Raw genomic sequence first — 16,914 nt, forward strand, 5'->3', positions numbered from 1 at the left:
TAGGAGTAGATGAAAAAGTGGGAAACACATTCATTTCTTTACAAATTCATCAAATTCTTGCAGCAGATGACAAATGTCTGAGTCTTTGAGGTCTGAACTCATTCATCAGGACGTCTTCAGACAACCTTTCATGACCTCCACAGCTTCAACTCTGCCCTAAACCTTAGAGGGTTCAGTTTCATCTGCGTTCTCCTGCTGAGCCGTGAAGCATCAAACAGTCTGTCTTTCAGTCCTCACTGCTGATGGTTTTAACAGCAGCTTAGGGGTCTCCCTGGTTACTGGCTGAGACGTCCCAAAGACTTCCAGTAAACTCTGAATGAGACAGAAGTGAAAGAGAAAGATTGGCGGCTGAATCACAGGAAATTCCCTGGAAGTGAAATCAGATTCCAATAACAAGGCAAGTGAAGAAATAAATATCTTTAATAAAAGAAACAAATCTACATTCAGCGCAGGTCAGAAGTCCAGCAGATAATTCAACACAAACAACGCAGTTCTGTACGCAGAACATAAAGCAGGAGTACCAAACCAGCAGAGAACATTTCACACTTTCTCCTGGTCATTTATAAAAACACTCAAAGATCTGCTGTCAGCTCGAGTCTCACAGAAACAGTTCACTGATAAAAACACAGACACAAAGCTGATATATGAATGATCTCATATGTTACATTATGGAGCCATGTGGCCATCAATAGTTCAGGCTGGATGGTGGTAGCCACAGGTTGAGACGTGGTAGCCACAGGTTGAGACGTGGTAGTTCAGCATTGGATAGTTATAAAAGTAAGTCGACATGTGGTAACATTTTGCCAGGGAAGTAGTCTCATGTTGGAGTGTCCTGGCATGATGCAACCATGTGGGGGAATTTGGTAGCCACATTTTGGTTCCTAGTAGCCATGTGTTTGGATGTTATAAAACAAAAGTTGAGTATTTAATTTACAAGCTGCTGACAGGTAGTAGTCATATGTTGAGAATCGGTTCCACATGTAGGGGGATGGTAGCCACATGTAGGTGGGTGGTAGCCACATGTTAAGACATATTCTAGAATATCAAAATCACATGTCAGGAAATGGTAGCTTCACATTAGGAAGTGGTAGTCACATGTTGGGGTCTGACAGCCAAATGTTGCCACATTTCAGTGACTGATAGCAACATGTCAGGATATCAAAACAAAGATGTTAGCCCTTGGCAGCCACATTTAGAGGTGGTAGCCACATTGGGAGTTGGTGGCCCAGTGTTGGGAGGTTGTAGCCACATGTTGGGAGGTGGTAGCCACAATGGGAGGTGGTAGCCTGGTGTTGGGAGGTGGTATCCACATGAAGGGAGGTGGTAGCCCAGTGTAGGGAGGTGGTATCCCAGTGTAGGGATGTGGTATTCCAGTGTTGGGAGTTGGTAGCCCAGCGTAGGGAGGTGGTAGCCACATGTTGGGAGGTGGTAGCCCAGTGTAGGGAGGTGGTAGCCGAATGTTGGGAGGTGGTAGCTGCATGTTGGAAGGTGGTTGCCACAATGGTAGGTGGTAGCCTGGTGGTGGGAGGTGGTATCCACATGAAGGGAGGTGGTAGCCCAGTGTAGGGAGGTGGTAGCCACATGTAGGGAGGTGGTAGCCCAGTGTAGGGAGGTGGTAGCCACATGTAGGGAGGTGGTAGCCACATGTAGGGAGGTGGTAGCAGCAATGGGAGGTGGTAACCCAGTGCTGGGAGGTGGTAGCCCAGTGAAGGGAGGTGGTAGCCACAATGGGAGGTAGTAGCCCAGTGTAGGGAGGTGGTAGCCTCATTGGGGGGTGGTAGCCCAGTGCTGGGAGGTGGTAGCTCAGTGTAGGGAGGTGGTAGCCTCATTGGGGGGTGGTAGCCCAGTGCTGGGAGGTGGTAGCCCAGTGTAGGGAGGTGGTAGCCACATTGGGGGGTGGTAGCCCAGTGTTGGCCTCAGGCTGAGGGGGGTGCAGACTGGGGCAGCTGATAGAAGCCTTTCTTCCTGGACCTCCTCAGGTAGTCGAGGAGCAGGGCGGTAGCTGCGAGCCCAGCGGCAGCGCAGGCGACTGGGATGATGACGGAGCTGACGCTGGGAGGAGGACTGGAGCTTCTCTCTGGGTGAAGAGACAAACACTTCAGAATAAAAACAAACAGATTGTTGCTGTTTTCTACTGAAATCAAACATCCGACTGACCTCTGACGCTGATGCTGAACACTTTGACCTGGTATCCGAGCTCGTTGGTAACATTGACCTGGTAGAGCCCGGAGTCTCTGGCCGTGACGTTGACCAATAGGAAGGTGCCGTTGGTTGAGTATAGCTCCGTCCCATTGGTCAGCTTCTTCAGGACCACGGCTGACGGCGGGAAGCTGATGGTCTGGCAGCAGACGGTGACGTTCTGTCCCTCCTGGACCACCGCAGACGGCAGGATGAGGACCGTGGTGTTCCTCGGAGGAGCTGCAGCACAAGAAACCAGATTAAAGTTACGGAAACAGGTCAGAAGTGTAAACAAATGACATTTAGAAATGCAATTTAGGTATTATTTTTATTTATTTATTTTATTTGTATTTATCTTTATTTTCTCGGTTTTCATTTCTAGAATTGGCTGACATTGTAATACATTGTGTGTTAGATGTATAATAATGTGAGATTTTCTTTAATAAAGTTATTTATGAAATAAATCATCTTCTGAGAGTCACATCAGTGCAAACACACAGAAATTAAATAAATGTGGCTGCCAAGGGCTAACATGTCTGTTTTTAATCGCAGCTCAACGATTAATTTTATCACGTCCGCCTCATCTGTGAATTTTTCTTCTGGGAAATCTGAATCAGATCAAAGTACGTCTGTGTGGGACACGAGAGGAAACTCACACAAGTGTTTCCTGAAATTAGTGTCGATAAAGTGTGAAGGAGGATCAGTGTGTCAAACACTCAGAGGGAGTTTTAGACTGAGAGATATCTGTGAACACTTTAGATAAGAGAAACAGTTTGAACAGAAACATGTTTGAGCTCTGAGTGGAACCTCCTGCAGCGTCTCACAAACATTAAACAGAAAAAAGGCTGAAGATGCGTGAGAGGTTTGGTGCTGGAGTTAGTTCAGCTGTTAATGTCATCAGCAGCCTTTAAAACAGTCACTCAGTTTGACTTTTTAAAAGCTTTTTTTTAACCCTCTGAACCCCAACAAGCTGTTTCATAGCGTTTTTTGCTCTTTTTACATTTAACTCCCTGTTTTCTTGTATTTTACTGCAATATATAAAATCTATAAAATCCTGCAGCTCTATGGAATCAGCACAATCATGGCTAGAAGTGGGAACAACTCAAACATGTCTTTGTGCAGAAAAAACATAGTTAGAAATACAGAAAAAAAGAAAAAGCGCAAGTTGAATTTCTCTGATAAATTATTATTATTAAATTGGAATAAAATTAACTTTATATAGTATTAAAACTTTTCCAAGTGTCACGAATGTTGTAAAACAAGTTTACTCAACATATTGTACATTGTTGTATTTCATTGTATTGAAGTTTTGTCATGTTTCCAGCCTCTACTGTCCTCTCCTCTCAGCTCTGTGTAAACAGCCTCTCCTGTCCTCTCCTCTCAGCTCTGTGTAAACAGCCTCTCCTGTCCTCTCCTCTCTGCTCTGTGTAAACTGGCAATCATGTCTTCACAGTGTCTCTGAGGAGGAGAATTTAATGTTTTTAACAGGATCTGGTTCGTGCAAACACTATATTTTCAATGACACATGGAGAATAAAGAGATTCTGAAACAAATATCAACATTTTAAGCTTCGTTTTTGTAAGTTTTGCAAACAGAAACATTCAATGGCTGACAAAAAGTTCAAATTCCGACAATAATGCTTGTTTTTGCTGTTTCTTTTTATGATAAAATGTGTATTTTTGTCAATTTCTGGAAGAAAATATACTTTTTAATCCTAAATAATTAAGTATTTTATACGTTTTATGTTATTCTCTGTTCAATCATCACTAAATCTGTTATAAGAGACATTTCTCTGATTTTATAAAGTATTCATGGGGGGAAATGAAAGCAGTTGTAATGTGTGTTGGTTTTAGTCTAAATAAAGTGTGAGAAGCTGCTGATCTGAACCTGTTGACCTTTAACCAACACGTCATCAGCTGATCCTCCACTGGTCCGTCACTCACTGCTCACTTTATTTTAAGGAACTTAAGATAAAAAAAAGTTTTTTCTAACAAACTGAAATCATCAAATCATCATGATGTTCCTAATTTATACATTTCCTCTTGTTTAAATTGTTAAAATGTGCTTATTTCTCTGGTTTATATTGCTTGTTTACTATTTATTGTTATTTTATTGATGTTTTTTTCTCTTTTTGCTGCAAAAAAAATTCCCCATTGTGTGACTAATAAAGGAATATCTCACAAAGCTTTAAAACGGTCCGATTATCTCCACAAATAAACATGTTTTCACAGGATAACTGACGCTGATGAAAACAGAAAGTGCTGATTTTCCTTTTTGACCGACAGAACAAAGACGTCTAAATATAAACTCTTGTTCTGAAGTGACTCATTGGAGGTTGTTCACCCGGCAGCAGGTGATTATTGATCACAGTCTGCCGTCCGTCAGCAGCAGGACGCTCCGAGTGTCTCACATGTTGCTCAGCAGGTTATTTCTGTCCTCAGCTCGGCATCATGTGAGGGAGCGAGAGGTCGACTCTTCAGATAACATCCGACACAACGACAGGAAGAACTCAACACAGAAAAGAGGAAGAACTGAAGCCTGAACTGATTTATGACCCGTTAACAACTCAAGATCATCTGGAGTTCCTCAGGGCTCGGTCCTCGGTCCTCCAGGTCTTAATCTGTTATTCAATTAGAGCTCTGGCCTCCTAGTCCCTGGCTCTGTCTCCTAATCTCCTAGTCCCTGACTCTGTCCCTGACTCTGTCTCCTAATCCCTGACTTTGTTTCCTAGTCTCTGATTGTCTCTCCTAGTCCTTAACTAGTCTCTAAATCCTTGTCTCCTAGTCCCTGACTTTGTCCCCTAGTCCCAGACTTTGTCTCTTGGTTCCTGACTCTGTCTCCTAGTCTCCTAGTACCTGACTCTGTCTCCTAGTCGCCTAGTCTCTGACTTTGTCTCCTAGTCCCTGACTCTGTCTCTTGGTCTCTGACTCTCTCTCCTAGTCTCCTAGTCCCTGTCTCTGTCTCCTAGTCTCCTAGTCCCTGTCTCAGTACCTGTGACGGTGACGGTGCTGGTCTCCAGCTGGGATCCATACTGGTTGGAGGCTTCACACTGGTAGTGGGCGGAGTCTTCCAACTGGGTGGAGGAGAGGTTGAAGGAGAGCGAGGAGGAGGCGGAGTCTGTCCTCTGAAGCTCCGCCCCCGCCCTCCTCAGCACCAGTTTAGGGGGCGGAGCTCCGTCTGAGTGACAGGTGAGCGTCACCTGCTGACCCTCCATCACCGTCTCACCTGGACTCACGGAGAGAACGGTTCTCCTTGGAGGATCTGGAACACAAACAGACAGACTGTCTAGCAGCTCCTTCACAATAAAAGCTCTTAGACGGTAACAGGAAGTCACTCACAGTGGACCTGCAGGGAGACACTGGTCCTCCTGGACCGCCACACCTTCCCGTCCTCCGCCAGCAGGTCGGCCTGGCAGCTCAGGACCGGCTGATCCTCCTGGACCCGGTGCTGAAGGACAGACGAGACGTTCTGTAAGGAACCGGAGAACCCAAACGACTCAGACGTCAGCGTCGTGTTCCCCGACAGCCACAGGATCCTCATCTGATTGGCCGAGAAGACGTTGGTGACGTTGCAGTGAAGCTCCGCCTCCTGACCCAGCAGGACCGGACCTGGATCCTCCAGAACCGGATCAGACGGGAACGCTGGGAGATGAGAAAGAAGAGGAGAGTTAATAGGGCACTCATTGAAATACTTGCAAATTCCAAATTTCAACCCTAGAGAATATTGGAGGATATTACATACTGCCAGAATGTGTAAAAAAAACATATGAAAATAATATTAATTTAGATTAAAGTGGCAAATCTACGAGAAAAAAATGCGATTTAAAGTGATGAATCTGGGAGAAAAAAGTATCTGCAACTTTTTTCTCAAAATATTACCTGAAGTTACCAAATATAGTTCTTTGCCTGATAAATGGTTAAAGAGCTGCAGCGGAGAACATGATTTTATAAATGTTGAGTGTTGACGATGCGTTCAAGGTCTGACAGAATCAGCTGGTTCGTTACATAATTAATGTGTGAACCCTCTTAAGCCTTTTTCGTTTGCCCCTGTCACATTTTCCTCACTGTGTCCTCGTATTTAACTGCAATATATAAAATCTATATAAATATATAAGCTCTGCAGCTCTGTGGAATCAGCAAAATCATGGCTAGAAGTGGGAACAACTCAAACATGTCTTTGTGCAGAATAACAGGGGAAAAAAAGAAGTTGAATTTCTCTGATAAATTATATCAAAAAAAGAATAAAACAGAATTTATACATAAACACTTTTAAAAGTGCCCGCAAGTGTTGCGAAACAAAACAGAAAAAATTACAAAAAACCCAGAACAAAATTACCCCAAAAAAGACATAAAATTGCCATGAAAATAAATAAAAAGCACCAAAATGACCATTAAAACAGTTTGCTCCACATATTGTACACATTGAAGTATTATCATGTTTCCAGCCTCTCCTGTCCTCTCCTCTCTGCTCTGTGTAAACAACCTCTCCTGTCCTCTCCTCTCTGCTCTGTGTAAACAGATTCTCAGTGAATATTTGTCACGTGACCGTTGGTCTCAGCAGAATCAATCATGTCTTCAGTGTCTCTGAGGAGAATTTAATGTTTTTAACAGGATCTGGTTAATTTTAAATAACACATGGAGAATAAAGAGATTCTGACACTAATATCAACATTTAAAACAAGTTTTGGTCACTTTTTCCAGCAGAAACTGTACTATGATCCATTTAAGGACTGTCGGAAAGTTCAAACTCCGATGATAACAGCTATTTTTACAGTTTATTTTTACGATAAGCGATGGACTTTTGGCAAGTTCCTAAAGAAAAGATACTTTTCAATCCCAGAGGGTTAAATTGTAGCCAACATTAAAACTGATTGAGGAAGTTATAAAGGAAGGAAAATAGATTATTACTTGCACTTTTTTTTCTGCAGCTGCTGCACAATAATTCTGCACAGGATCATTTATTTTGTAACATGTTTCATCATGCACAGATGTCTCATTTAATGTGCAGAAAGAACAAGAAGAACTAAATGAAAGTGTTTCTGTCTCTGTGGGGGAGGACGCCTCACTGGATCTGTCTGTGTGTGTGTGTGTGTGTGTGTGTGTGCGTACGTACGTGTGTGTGTGTGTGTGTGTGTGTGTGTAGGGGATTGTTTTATATTTGGCCTCTTCCTCCCCTGTTGTGTCACTTCCTGTCAGCACTCTGACATTAAACACAGATCAGTGTGAGTAAGTGTTGGAACAACAGAGTGGAGCTCTGTGACCTTTGACCCCTCCACTCAGACCAATAGGAGGACTGGAGTCCAGGACTCTGGTGGACTCTGAGCCCCTCTGGGAGCTGCAGGAATGTCTCTGATCACATTTAATCCTGATGGTTCAGAGCTGAGCTGCAGCCAGAAAACCACTGGAGGGTTTATTGTGAAATGAAAGTTTTCATATCGAGTAAAAAAACACTGACTCTCTGCTGAAGAATCTCTCGTGGTTGCAGCGACTGATTATTATTGATAAACCTGTTTTTATTGATTGTTTTGTATCGTCACTGACTCCTCCGGCCTGTAGGGGGCGCCACTCATCACCAGCTACACAGCAAAAACAAGTCTGACCTCGTCTTGTGGGAAAATATCATATACATGAGAATAAATGGAAAAACAGCAAACCCACCATAAATTGTTTTAAAAATGAAATTAAAAATGATATAACATCCCTGAAGACATTAAGGGAAGATAACCAGTCCATAACTGATTTATATGAAACAATGTCCGGGTCTCTTGTCTTTTAGGATGCAATCCTGTTATTTTCTTTTATTACGCGCACCTTGTTGAAAGTCAACCCCTGTATTTATTTTATTTTATTTTATTTTATTTTATTTTATTTTATTTTATTTTATTAATGTGTTCTAAGCTTGTACTGTTTTTAAAATGCAAGCAATGTTTCCATGAATGAGTTTATGAAAATTGATGTTTCAGATTGAAATGTATGAAAAATTGCGATGTGAAATAAAGTTGGAAAAAAATAATAAATAATAATCACATTCATTTTTAGCTGCTGTTGAAGTCTCTGATACGTCAGAAAAACGAGCCCAGTCAGCGGATAAAAATGTGCGTTGATTGTAACTGGATACGTTCGTTATTTGTTTATTTATAACTTCACATGGTCGCCTTCAGACAGGTGGAGGGAGGTGATGGGAGCATCAAACACATTACTGAAGCAGGAGACGATGTTGGAGGATTTGTTTGGATGTTGTTGTTTTGTTATAAGAAGTTACATGAGAATTATGTCTTTTATTTAAGCCTAACCCTGTTATGTTTACCTACTTAAACTGGTGGGTTTGGTGCGGAACATTAACTAAAGTTTAACAAGTTTAACATGTTTTTGGTTTAAAATGTAGATATTTAACGTGATCTGTGGTTTGCAGAAACATAAACTGCCAACATTTATTCTGGGGACCAAACGGTGTTAATAATTTGATCTGGAGGTGAACTCAGCTCAGTGAGTTTCATCACCTGCTGCAGGAGCTGTGTCTGGATGACTGCTGCTACAGCACTAATGCAGCCAGAATAAAGTGATTTAGCTGTGATTTTTAGTTTTTTTGGTGATTTATCTGTCTGCAAAAACACAAGAACACTGCTGTTAAAATGACTGTTTTCTGAATGGAGTCTGGTTCATCAGAGCGACGCTGTGCAGGAGAATCTCTGACCTTTTCACGTCTGTTATTATTTTAACACAAATAATGAAACTGAATTGTTGACACTGATCTTGAAACTGTGCTTATTGTTCAGATCTCGGTCCAATCTTTAGAATTTGAAGCTTCTTTGAAGTCAGTAATCCATATTTGAATCATATTCAGCTCATCACATTGATTTAATTTAGTTTCACATTTTTATTTGTTTGTTTCTCATCATATTCTGATTAATTGTGGATCATCAGTGTCTCAGACTCACAGTAGACGTGGACCTGGGTGGTTCCGGTCCTGATGACAGAGTCGCACTCGGCCTCACAGCTGTACCCTCCCTGGTCCTGCAGGTCCAGGTCCTGCAGGCGCAGCACCGACAGTCCGTCCTGGTCTGTCCTCTGGAGGACGGTCCGGTTCTGGTCTGTCCGGTTCTGGTCTGTCCGGTTCTGGTCCGTCTCCTGGAGGACGGTCCGGTTGTGGTCGGTCCTCCTCCAGGTGAGGCTGGGAGGGTGAAGACATCCAGAGGCTCTGCAGGTCAGGACTAGACACGACCCGGTGTCTGCACCTGAGACCGGAGGACTCACCTCCACCTGCAGAGGATGAGCTGAGGACACGAAGACAGAAAGAACTCTTTATACAGAACTGGAACCAGAAACTGACTCTGTCTCCTAGTCTCCTAGTCCCTCACTCTATCTCCTAGTCCCTCACTCTATCTCCTAGTCCCTGACTATGTCTCCTAGTCTCCTAGTCCCTGACTCTGTCTCCTAGTCTCTGACTCTGTCTCCTAGTCTCCTAGTCTCTGTCTCCTAGTCTCCTAGTCTCCTAGTCCCTGACCCAGTACCTGTGACAGTGACGGTGCTGGTCTCCAGCTGGGATCCGTACTGGTTGGAGGCTTCACACTGGTAGTGGGCGGAGTCTTCCAGCTGGGCGGAGGAGATGTTGAAGGAGAGCGAGGAGGAGGCGGAGTCTGTCCTCTGAAGCTCCGCCCCCGCCCTCCTCAGCACCAGTTTGGGGGGCGGAGCTCCGTCTGAGTGACAGGTGAGCGTCACCTGCTGACCCTCCATCACCGTCTCACCTGGACTCACGGAGAGGACGGTGTTGGTGGGCGGAGCTGTGGGCGGAGCAGACAGGTGAGTCGGTTTGTCCTCAAACAAAGATGGTAGATGAATCAGGAGCGTCACTCTCACCGTGCACGGCGACCTCCACCGCGGCGCTCTGGGTCCCCTCCGAGTTTCGGGCCTCACACTCGTACCGTCCCGAGTCAGACGGACTCACCAACAGGAAGTCCATCTGAGGACCTGAAGCCCGCCGCTCCGACCGACCGTCTGGAGACCGGAAGCTCCAGCTGATCGACGGCTCGGGGTTTCCCTCCGCGGAGCAGTTGAGCGTCAGCGGCGAGCCCGCCATCACCACTACGGAGTCTGATATCGCCGTGACGACAGGAGCGTCTGAGGAGCAGGTCAGGGATTCACATTAGGAGGACTCAGACCAAGGGCCGGGACTTTACATTACACAAAAATGAACACGTTAAAAAAATTGACGCATTTTAATCGCACTTATTTTTGCACCGCGGAACGTTTCTCACTGGATGAGTTTCAGGCGGACCAATTATACTGGAGCACCAACTAGCGTTCATGAGTTCAGACAACAACAAACCACAGTTTTTTGCCGAAACTAACATCCCAGTTAATGCTCCAGTTAATGCTAACATGATTTAGCAGCAGCTTCTCTCAGTCAGGTTGAGGTGTAGAGAGGCTGTAGTCAGTGATCAGATCCCTCTCCTCCTCCACAGTCCAAATATGGTCATGCTTCCTGTTTCCGAAAACAAGATGGCAACAAGTGTAACGCTGAACTTGATGCTTCCAACGGACCACAAACCAACGTGTGACGTCACGGTGACTACGTCCATTATTTATACAGTCTGTGGTGGCAACAGACCGACGTGTCAAGCAGTGTTGCCAACTTAGTGACTCTGCCTCTATATTTAGCGACTATTCAGACCCCTCTAGAGACTCTTTTCAAAAAAGCAAGCAACGACAAATCTAGCAACTTTTTGTGAATGTTTTGTGAATGTGATTAACACAGTCGAGCTAGCATGCTATCGTCAGCGTGCTATTGTCAGCGTGCTATTGTTAGCATGCTATCGTTAGCATGCTATCGTTAGCATGCTGGTGCTAATGTGCAGACTCTGGTTTCCTCCATGTTTAGGCTACCGATGTTTACTTCCTGCCCTCAATTTGAAATCGCGCCGCCTTCGCTCATCATCATAATCGTGTTACTGAAACCCATCTATTAGGTTTTGGAACAGTCTTCCTGGTTGGTGAAATTAAGGGAAACTCTGGTTTTAAAAGAAGATTAAGAATGTTTTTGATATCAACACCTTAATGATATCATCATCTTATTTGAGAGTGGTTGGGCTCTGTGATACGTGACTGTATCATGTTTTCTTTTTCTTTCATTTTCATATACAGTCATGGAAAAATTATTAGACCACCCTTGTTATCTCTAATGACTTGTTTATTTTAAGGTAAATTTCTTTGGACAAATATGATAATAACAAGAAGAATAGCTCATAAGAGATTAATTTAAGAGCTGATATCTAGACATTTAACATGGTTTTCTTGATAATAACCAAACTCATTATCAAGAAATCCATGTTAAATAGATAGAAAAAGATATCAGCTCTTAAATTAAACTCTTATGAGCTATTTTTGTTGTTATCATTATATTTGTCCAAACAAATGTACCTTTAGTTGAACCAGGTATTAAAATAAACAAGAAACTGAAGAAAACAATGCGGTCTAATCATTTTTTCCCTGACTGTATTTTTATATGATTTTATATTGACCTGAGGTTGTGATGCCTGTTGCGCACTATTAAATATTTTTGTCTGGACTCCAGGGAGACTAGCTGTCGTCTTGGCGATCCTTTTAAATAAACAAATAAACAAGGACTCCGGACTCACAGAGCAGGTTTAGGGGGACCATGGTCTCCCTGGTGCGGTCCTCAGGTGGCAGGTCCTGGAGGTCCAGCGTGGCCCTGCAGCTGATGTTCCCTCCCGAGTCCTGGTCCCGGGGGGTGAATGTGTACTGGGACCGGACCGAGCCGGATCCAGGATCTCCCATGATGCTCTGCAGGACGGCGTCCCCTCTCAGCCAGCTGAGGGTCAGCAGCTCGGTGGGGTAGACCTCCGACACCTGGCAGGTGAGACGAGACTCCGCCCCCAGACGGAGCCGGTCCTGACCCGAGACCGCCGGGGCTGATGGGAAGGCTGGACCAGAACAGACAGGGGAGATCAGAGTACTGCAGTAAGAGTACTAATACTGCACAGTAAAAGGTACTAATACTACACAGTAAAAGTTCTAATATTACACATTAAAAGTCTCTGACTCTGTCTCCTAGTCCCCAACTGTGTCTCCTAGTACCTGACTTTGTGTCCTAGTCCCTGACTGTTTCCTAGTCCTTGAATTTGTCTCCTAGTCCCTCACTCTGTCTCCTAGTCCCTGATTCTGTCTCCTATTCCCTTACTCTGTCTCCTAGTCCCTACCTTTGTGTCCTAGTCCCTTACGCTGTCTCCTAGTCCCTACCTTTGTGTCCTAGTCCCTTACGCTGTCTCCTAGTCCCTAACTCTGTCTCCTAGTTCCTGACTCTGTCTCCTAGTCTCTGTCTCCTATTCCCTGACTCAGTCTCCTAGTCCTTGACTGTGCCTTCTAGTCCCTGACTTTTTCTTCTAGTCTCTGACTCTGTCTCCTAGTCCCTTACTCTGTCTCCTAGTCCCTGACTTAGTCTCCTAGTCCCTGATTCTGTCTCCTAGTCCCTGACTTAGTCTCCTAGTCCCTTACTCTGTCTCCTATTCCCTTACTCTGTCTCCTAGTCCCTACCTTAGTGTCCTAGTCCCTCACGCTGTCTCCTAGTCCCTAACTCTGTCTCCTATTCCCTTACTCTGTCTCCTAGTCCCTACCTTAGTCTCCTAGTCCCTAACTCTGTCTCCTAGTTCCTGACTCTGTCTCCTAGTCCCTGATTCTGTCTCCTAGTCCCTAACTCTATCTCCTAGGCCCTTACTCTGTTTTCTAGTCCCTAACTCTGTCTCCTAGTCTCTTACTCTCTTTCCTAGTCCCTAACTTTGTCTCCTAATCCCTGAGTACTGCAGTAAAAGTACTACTACTACACAGTAAGTGTACTACTACTACCCAGCAGCAGTACTAATACTACACAGTAAGAGTACTACTACTACACAGTAGCAGTACTAATATTACACAGTAGCAGTACTACTACTACCCAGCAGCAGTACTGCGTGTACTGACCGTAGACCTGCAGCGTGGTGCCGCTCTGCTTGGTCTCGCCGCTGCAGACGACCTTACAGAGCAGCGTGCCCTCGTGCTCCGTCATCACGGGGTCAAAGGTCACGAGGGAGTGCGTACTGTTGGTGGTGACGGAGGCCGTCAGGTACCGGTCCCCCAGCAGGGACCAGGACACGCTGGGCATCGTGGGACAGTCCTGGACCCGGCACGCCACCTGCTGGCGCCCGCCCAGCCGGAACAGAGGACGCTTAGGAAACACGTCCACACGCAGACCCTGAACGCACCACGATGACATCAGCAGCACAGCTGGGAGGTAAACAACAACAACAACAACAGTGATGTCATCAATCAGGTATAAACATGTAATAACATCTATAACTCTGCTTATAACCAACATACACAGTGTGTTATTAAGCAGTTATAACATCTTTATAAACTGTAATAATGTGAGAAACACAACAAACATGATCAACTACAATAATAATAAAAATAATAGCAATAGTTTATTATTGATAATAATAACAGTAATAATGTAACAATAGTGTTAATAATAAAAGTAATAGCTATAATTTATTATTGATAATAAAAAGAGTAATAATATAAAAAATAGTGTTAGTAATAATAATAATAACAGTAATAATAATTATAACAATTATAATAGTAACAATAATAATGATGATAATAAAAGCAGCAATAACTTATTATTACTAATAATAGTTATTATAATAATAACGGTATAAATAATTATAATAACTACAATAATAATAACAATTACAATTATAATAGTAACAACAATGATAATAATAGTAATAATTAAAAATAATAGCAGCAATAACAAATTATTAATAAAAAATAAATATAAAAACAATATAAATAATAATGGCTATAATAACAACTATGATAATAATAATAATAACAATTTATTATTAATAATAACAATAACAATTATGTTTGTAACAAGAATAAAAATAATTAAAATAGTAATACAATAAATGTATTATAGTGCACTTTTCATAGAAGCTCAAATTAACTTACATTAAATAATACAAAACAGTAAAACAAACAAATAGCGAGCCATCGATGTTAAAATAAATGTTAATAATAATAATAAAATTATGGTAAACTATTACAATTAAAAGCCATATTTAATGAGTAAAAAAATGATTTTATTTGATCAATAAATATATTTTAAAGATTCCTTTTGAGAAACAAAGACATTTTTTATAATATTTTATAATTTGTCCTGAATCTCATTTAGTTCACATAAATTGTTTCCTGTTATTTAACAGTTTCAGTTTCACGATGAAAGTGAAACTGAATTAAATCATTAATCATTAAAACCGTTTGATCAGCGACAGCGTTCACACTGTTTTATTACTGAATATAAACACAATCAAGATTCACTGAAATACATTAAAATGTAAAATCATTTTGTGGTAAAGAAAAAAATAAGTTTTTTAAGTCTAATACTTTTAGATTCACATTAAAACATTTTTAATCACATTTTTGTCTTAGAAATAATAAAACATTTTGTGATTTCAGTAAAGTTTTGATTCTGTTTGATTTAATAATAAAAACACTAAAATAAATAATAAATAAAACTTAATAACTTAACTTAATAATATATAGTGTATAATGTTAATTATATGAATGCACATTCTATGTTAGAACAAAAGTAATTGTTTACATTATCTTAACAATCATGCAAAAAACATTGCTGCTTATTTTATTCATTTTTGATAATAAGATAACATAATTATTTTAGTCACTCTGATTGTTGTTTTATCTTTTATTGTTGTATTGGTTGATAATATTTATAATTAACTATCATATAAATATTGGCTTTTTGTGTTGTTTAATTGTTAAATAACATTAATTATAATTAATGATCATATAACAATGTTGTTCTTTTGTGTTTTATTAATTATAATAACATTCATTATAATTATATGTAACATATTGTTGTTTTGTGTTAGGTTTTATTAATTATAGTTAAATATGATCTTTATAACAGAGTATAAATCTGATGTTTGAGACACTAAAATAAATCCAGTCTGTCGCCCGGCGGGTCGTGACCTCTCACAGAGTCACCTGATGTTTACTAACTGATAAAACTGATCCATAATCAATAACAGCAAACTGAGAGCCGTGAAACAAACGATCAGATGTTCTCCACAGAAATAACTAAATAGTTTGTATATATATTTATGAATGATTTCTACAAGAATAAACTGGTTCCTGTTGTTTTAATGAAGATTATCAGATGTTTCATCACCTTTCTCTCTTTAATGTTTTATTCATAAACATAAACACCAAAAACACTGAAGGTTAAAAGATAAAAACACTATAATAATAATAATAATAATAATAATAATATTGATAATAATAATAATGCTGCAGCTGTTACCTGACAGAGCAGAGATCCTGCAGACAGACATCTCTCTCCTGCTGCGTCTCCTTTGTGTCGATGTTTCTCTGAATCCTTCGAACATCTGAGAGCAGAACGCCTCCTGAACCTCTTTATGTCTCTCCCTCCTCCCCTCCTCCTCCTCCCCCCCCTCCTCCCCTCCTCTCCTCCTCCTCCTCCTCTTGTGTCTGTGTGATCATGTGAGCTCTCAGACCACAGCGCCCTCTGCAGGAACCATCAGGACTCTGATTCTTTCTTTCAGTCCAGTTTGTCAAAACGCAGTCATTATTTTTTTGTTCCAATATCCCCAAAAAATCTGTTTCAGCACTTTTTTTTTGCAGAATAACAGTTAGAATGACAGAAATCAGAAAAAAAGAAGGAAAAAAAGGATGTTTTTTTTTTACAAAGATGTGAATAAAATAATCTCTGATTTTTCCTGACAAAGTTTCAACTGATTATAACTTTCTGTTTTGATAATAAACGGCTTTTTGGGTTAAGAGCTCTATAAAATATCAATAATGAATTATTAGAAGAACAAGTAAAAAAACATCCATATATATTGTCTGAACTCGTTCATAGTTTGATTTTTTTTAATTGATTTTAGAGAAAACAAAATATGTGTGATTTATTTGTATATGTATATGTATGTTTTATAATTTCAATGTTTTCTTTTACTTCATTTTGTCTTTGGTATAAAAAAACAGAAAAACAGAAAACTTTCCACACTGACAATAAAACTCTTAAAAATAAATTTTTAAAAAATGATTAGACATTATAATTTAACATTATTATATCAAATATATATATATACAGAAATAAAATATTTTGTTAAACTATTATATATTTTTTTGTCTTATGTGAGCAAATTAAGTGTTTTTTGACTTCATCTTTATCATTTTAAATGCCAACAGAACGCCGGTGACTCTGTGACCCAAATGACTGACTGACTCACCGACTGATTAATAGACTGATTGATTGATTGATTGATGTTCAGGTTGAGTGATTACACTCTGAGTGACTCGTATTGATCTGATGAGTCTGCTCAATGACGTGGAGTCATGTGACCAGAGACACTTTCACTGTCTGGAGGTGAAAAGTTCACGAGTCAATTTTAAAAACACAAACAGAAAATATTCCAAATTACTTGTGTTATGGATATTTATTTTTATTTAATTTAAATTATTTTGTCTTTGTTAGAGCTGTGTGGGATTATTACTGGATATTTTTGGTGATAACACCCGTTTGTTTTTTAAAAGATGATTCTGACTTTAACATAATGACCCTGAATGCAACAATTTCAGTTCACGGTCACTTTAAATGAACCAGAAAGCTGAAGATCACAGTTTTTATATGCATGAA

General features: G+C 40.9%; 1 protein-coding gene across 1 annotated transcript; it reads right to left on the minus strand.

The window, feature by feature from the left end:
- Positions 1 to 402: 402 nt before the first annotated feature.
- vcam1b (vascular cell adhesion molecule 1b) lies at positions 403 to 15,672 on the minus strand. The gene is made up of 10 exons (XM_059340721.1): positions 15,556 to 15,672; positions 13,152 to 13,454; positions 11,813 to 12,118; positions 10,035 to 10,295; positions 9,689 to 9,958; positions 9,116 to 9,451; positions 5,517 to 5,819; positions 5,170 to 5,439; positions 2,158 to 2,418; positions 403 to 2,077 (listed from the first exon to the last, which is right to left on the minus strand). Exons 1-10 carry the CDS (start codon positions 15,638 to 15,640, stop codon positions 1,917 to 1,919), a joined length of 2,556 nt encoding a protein of 851 aa, XP_059196704.1. The 5' UTR covers positions 15,641 to 15,672; the 3' UTR covers positions 403 to 1,916.
- Positions 15,673 to 16,914: the final 1,242 nt, after the last annotated feature.

This window comes from Centropristis striata, chromosome 9 (assembly GCF_030273125.1).
Source record: "Centropristis striata isolate RG_2023a ecotype Rhode Island chromosome 9, C.striata_1.0, whole genome shotgun sequence".
In the NCBI taxonomy this organism is placed as follows: Eukaryota; Metazoa; Chordata; class Actinopteri; order Perciformes; family Serranidae; genus Centropristis; species Centropristis striata.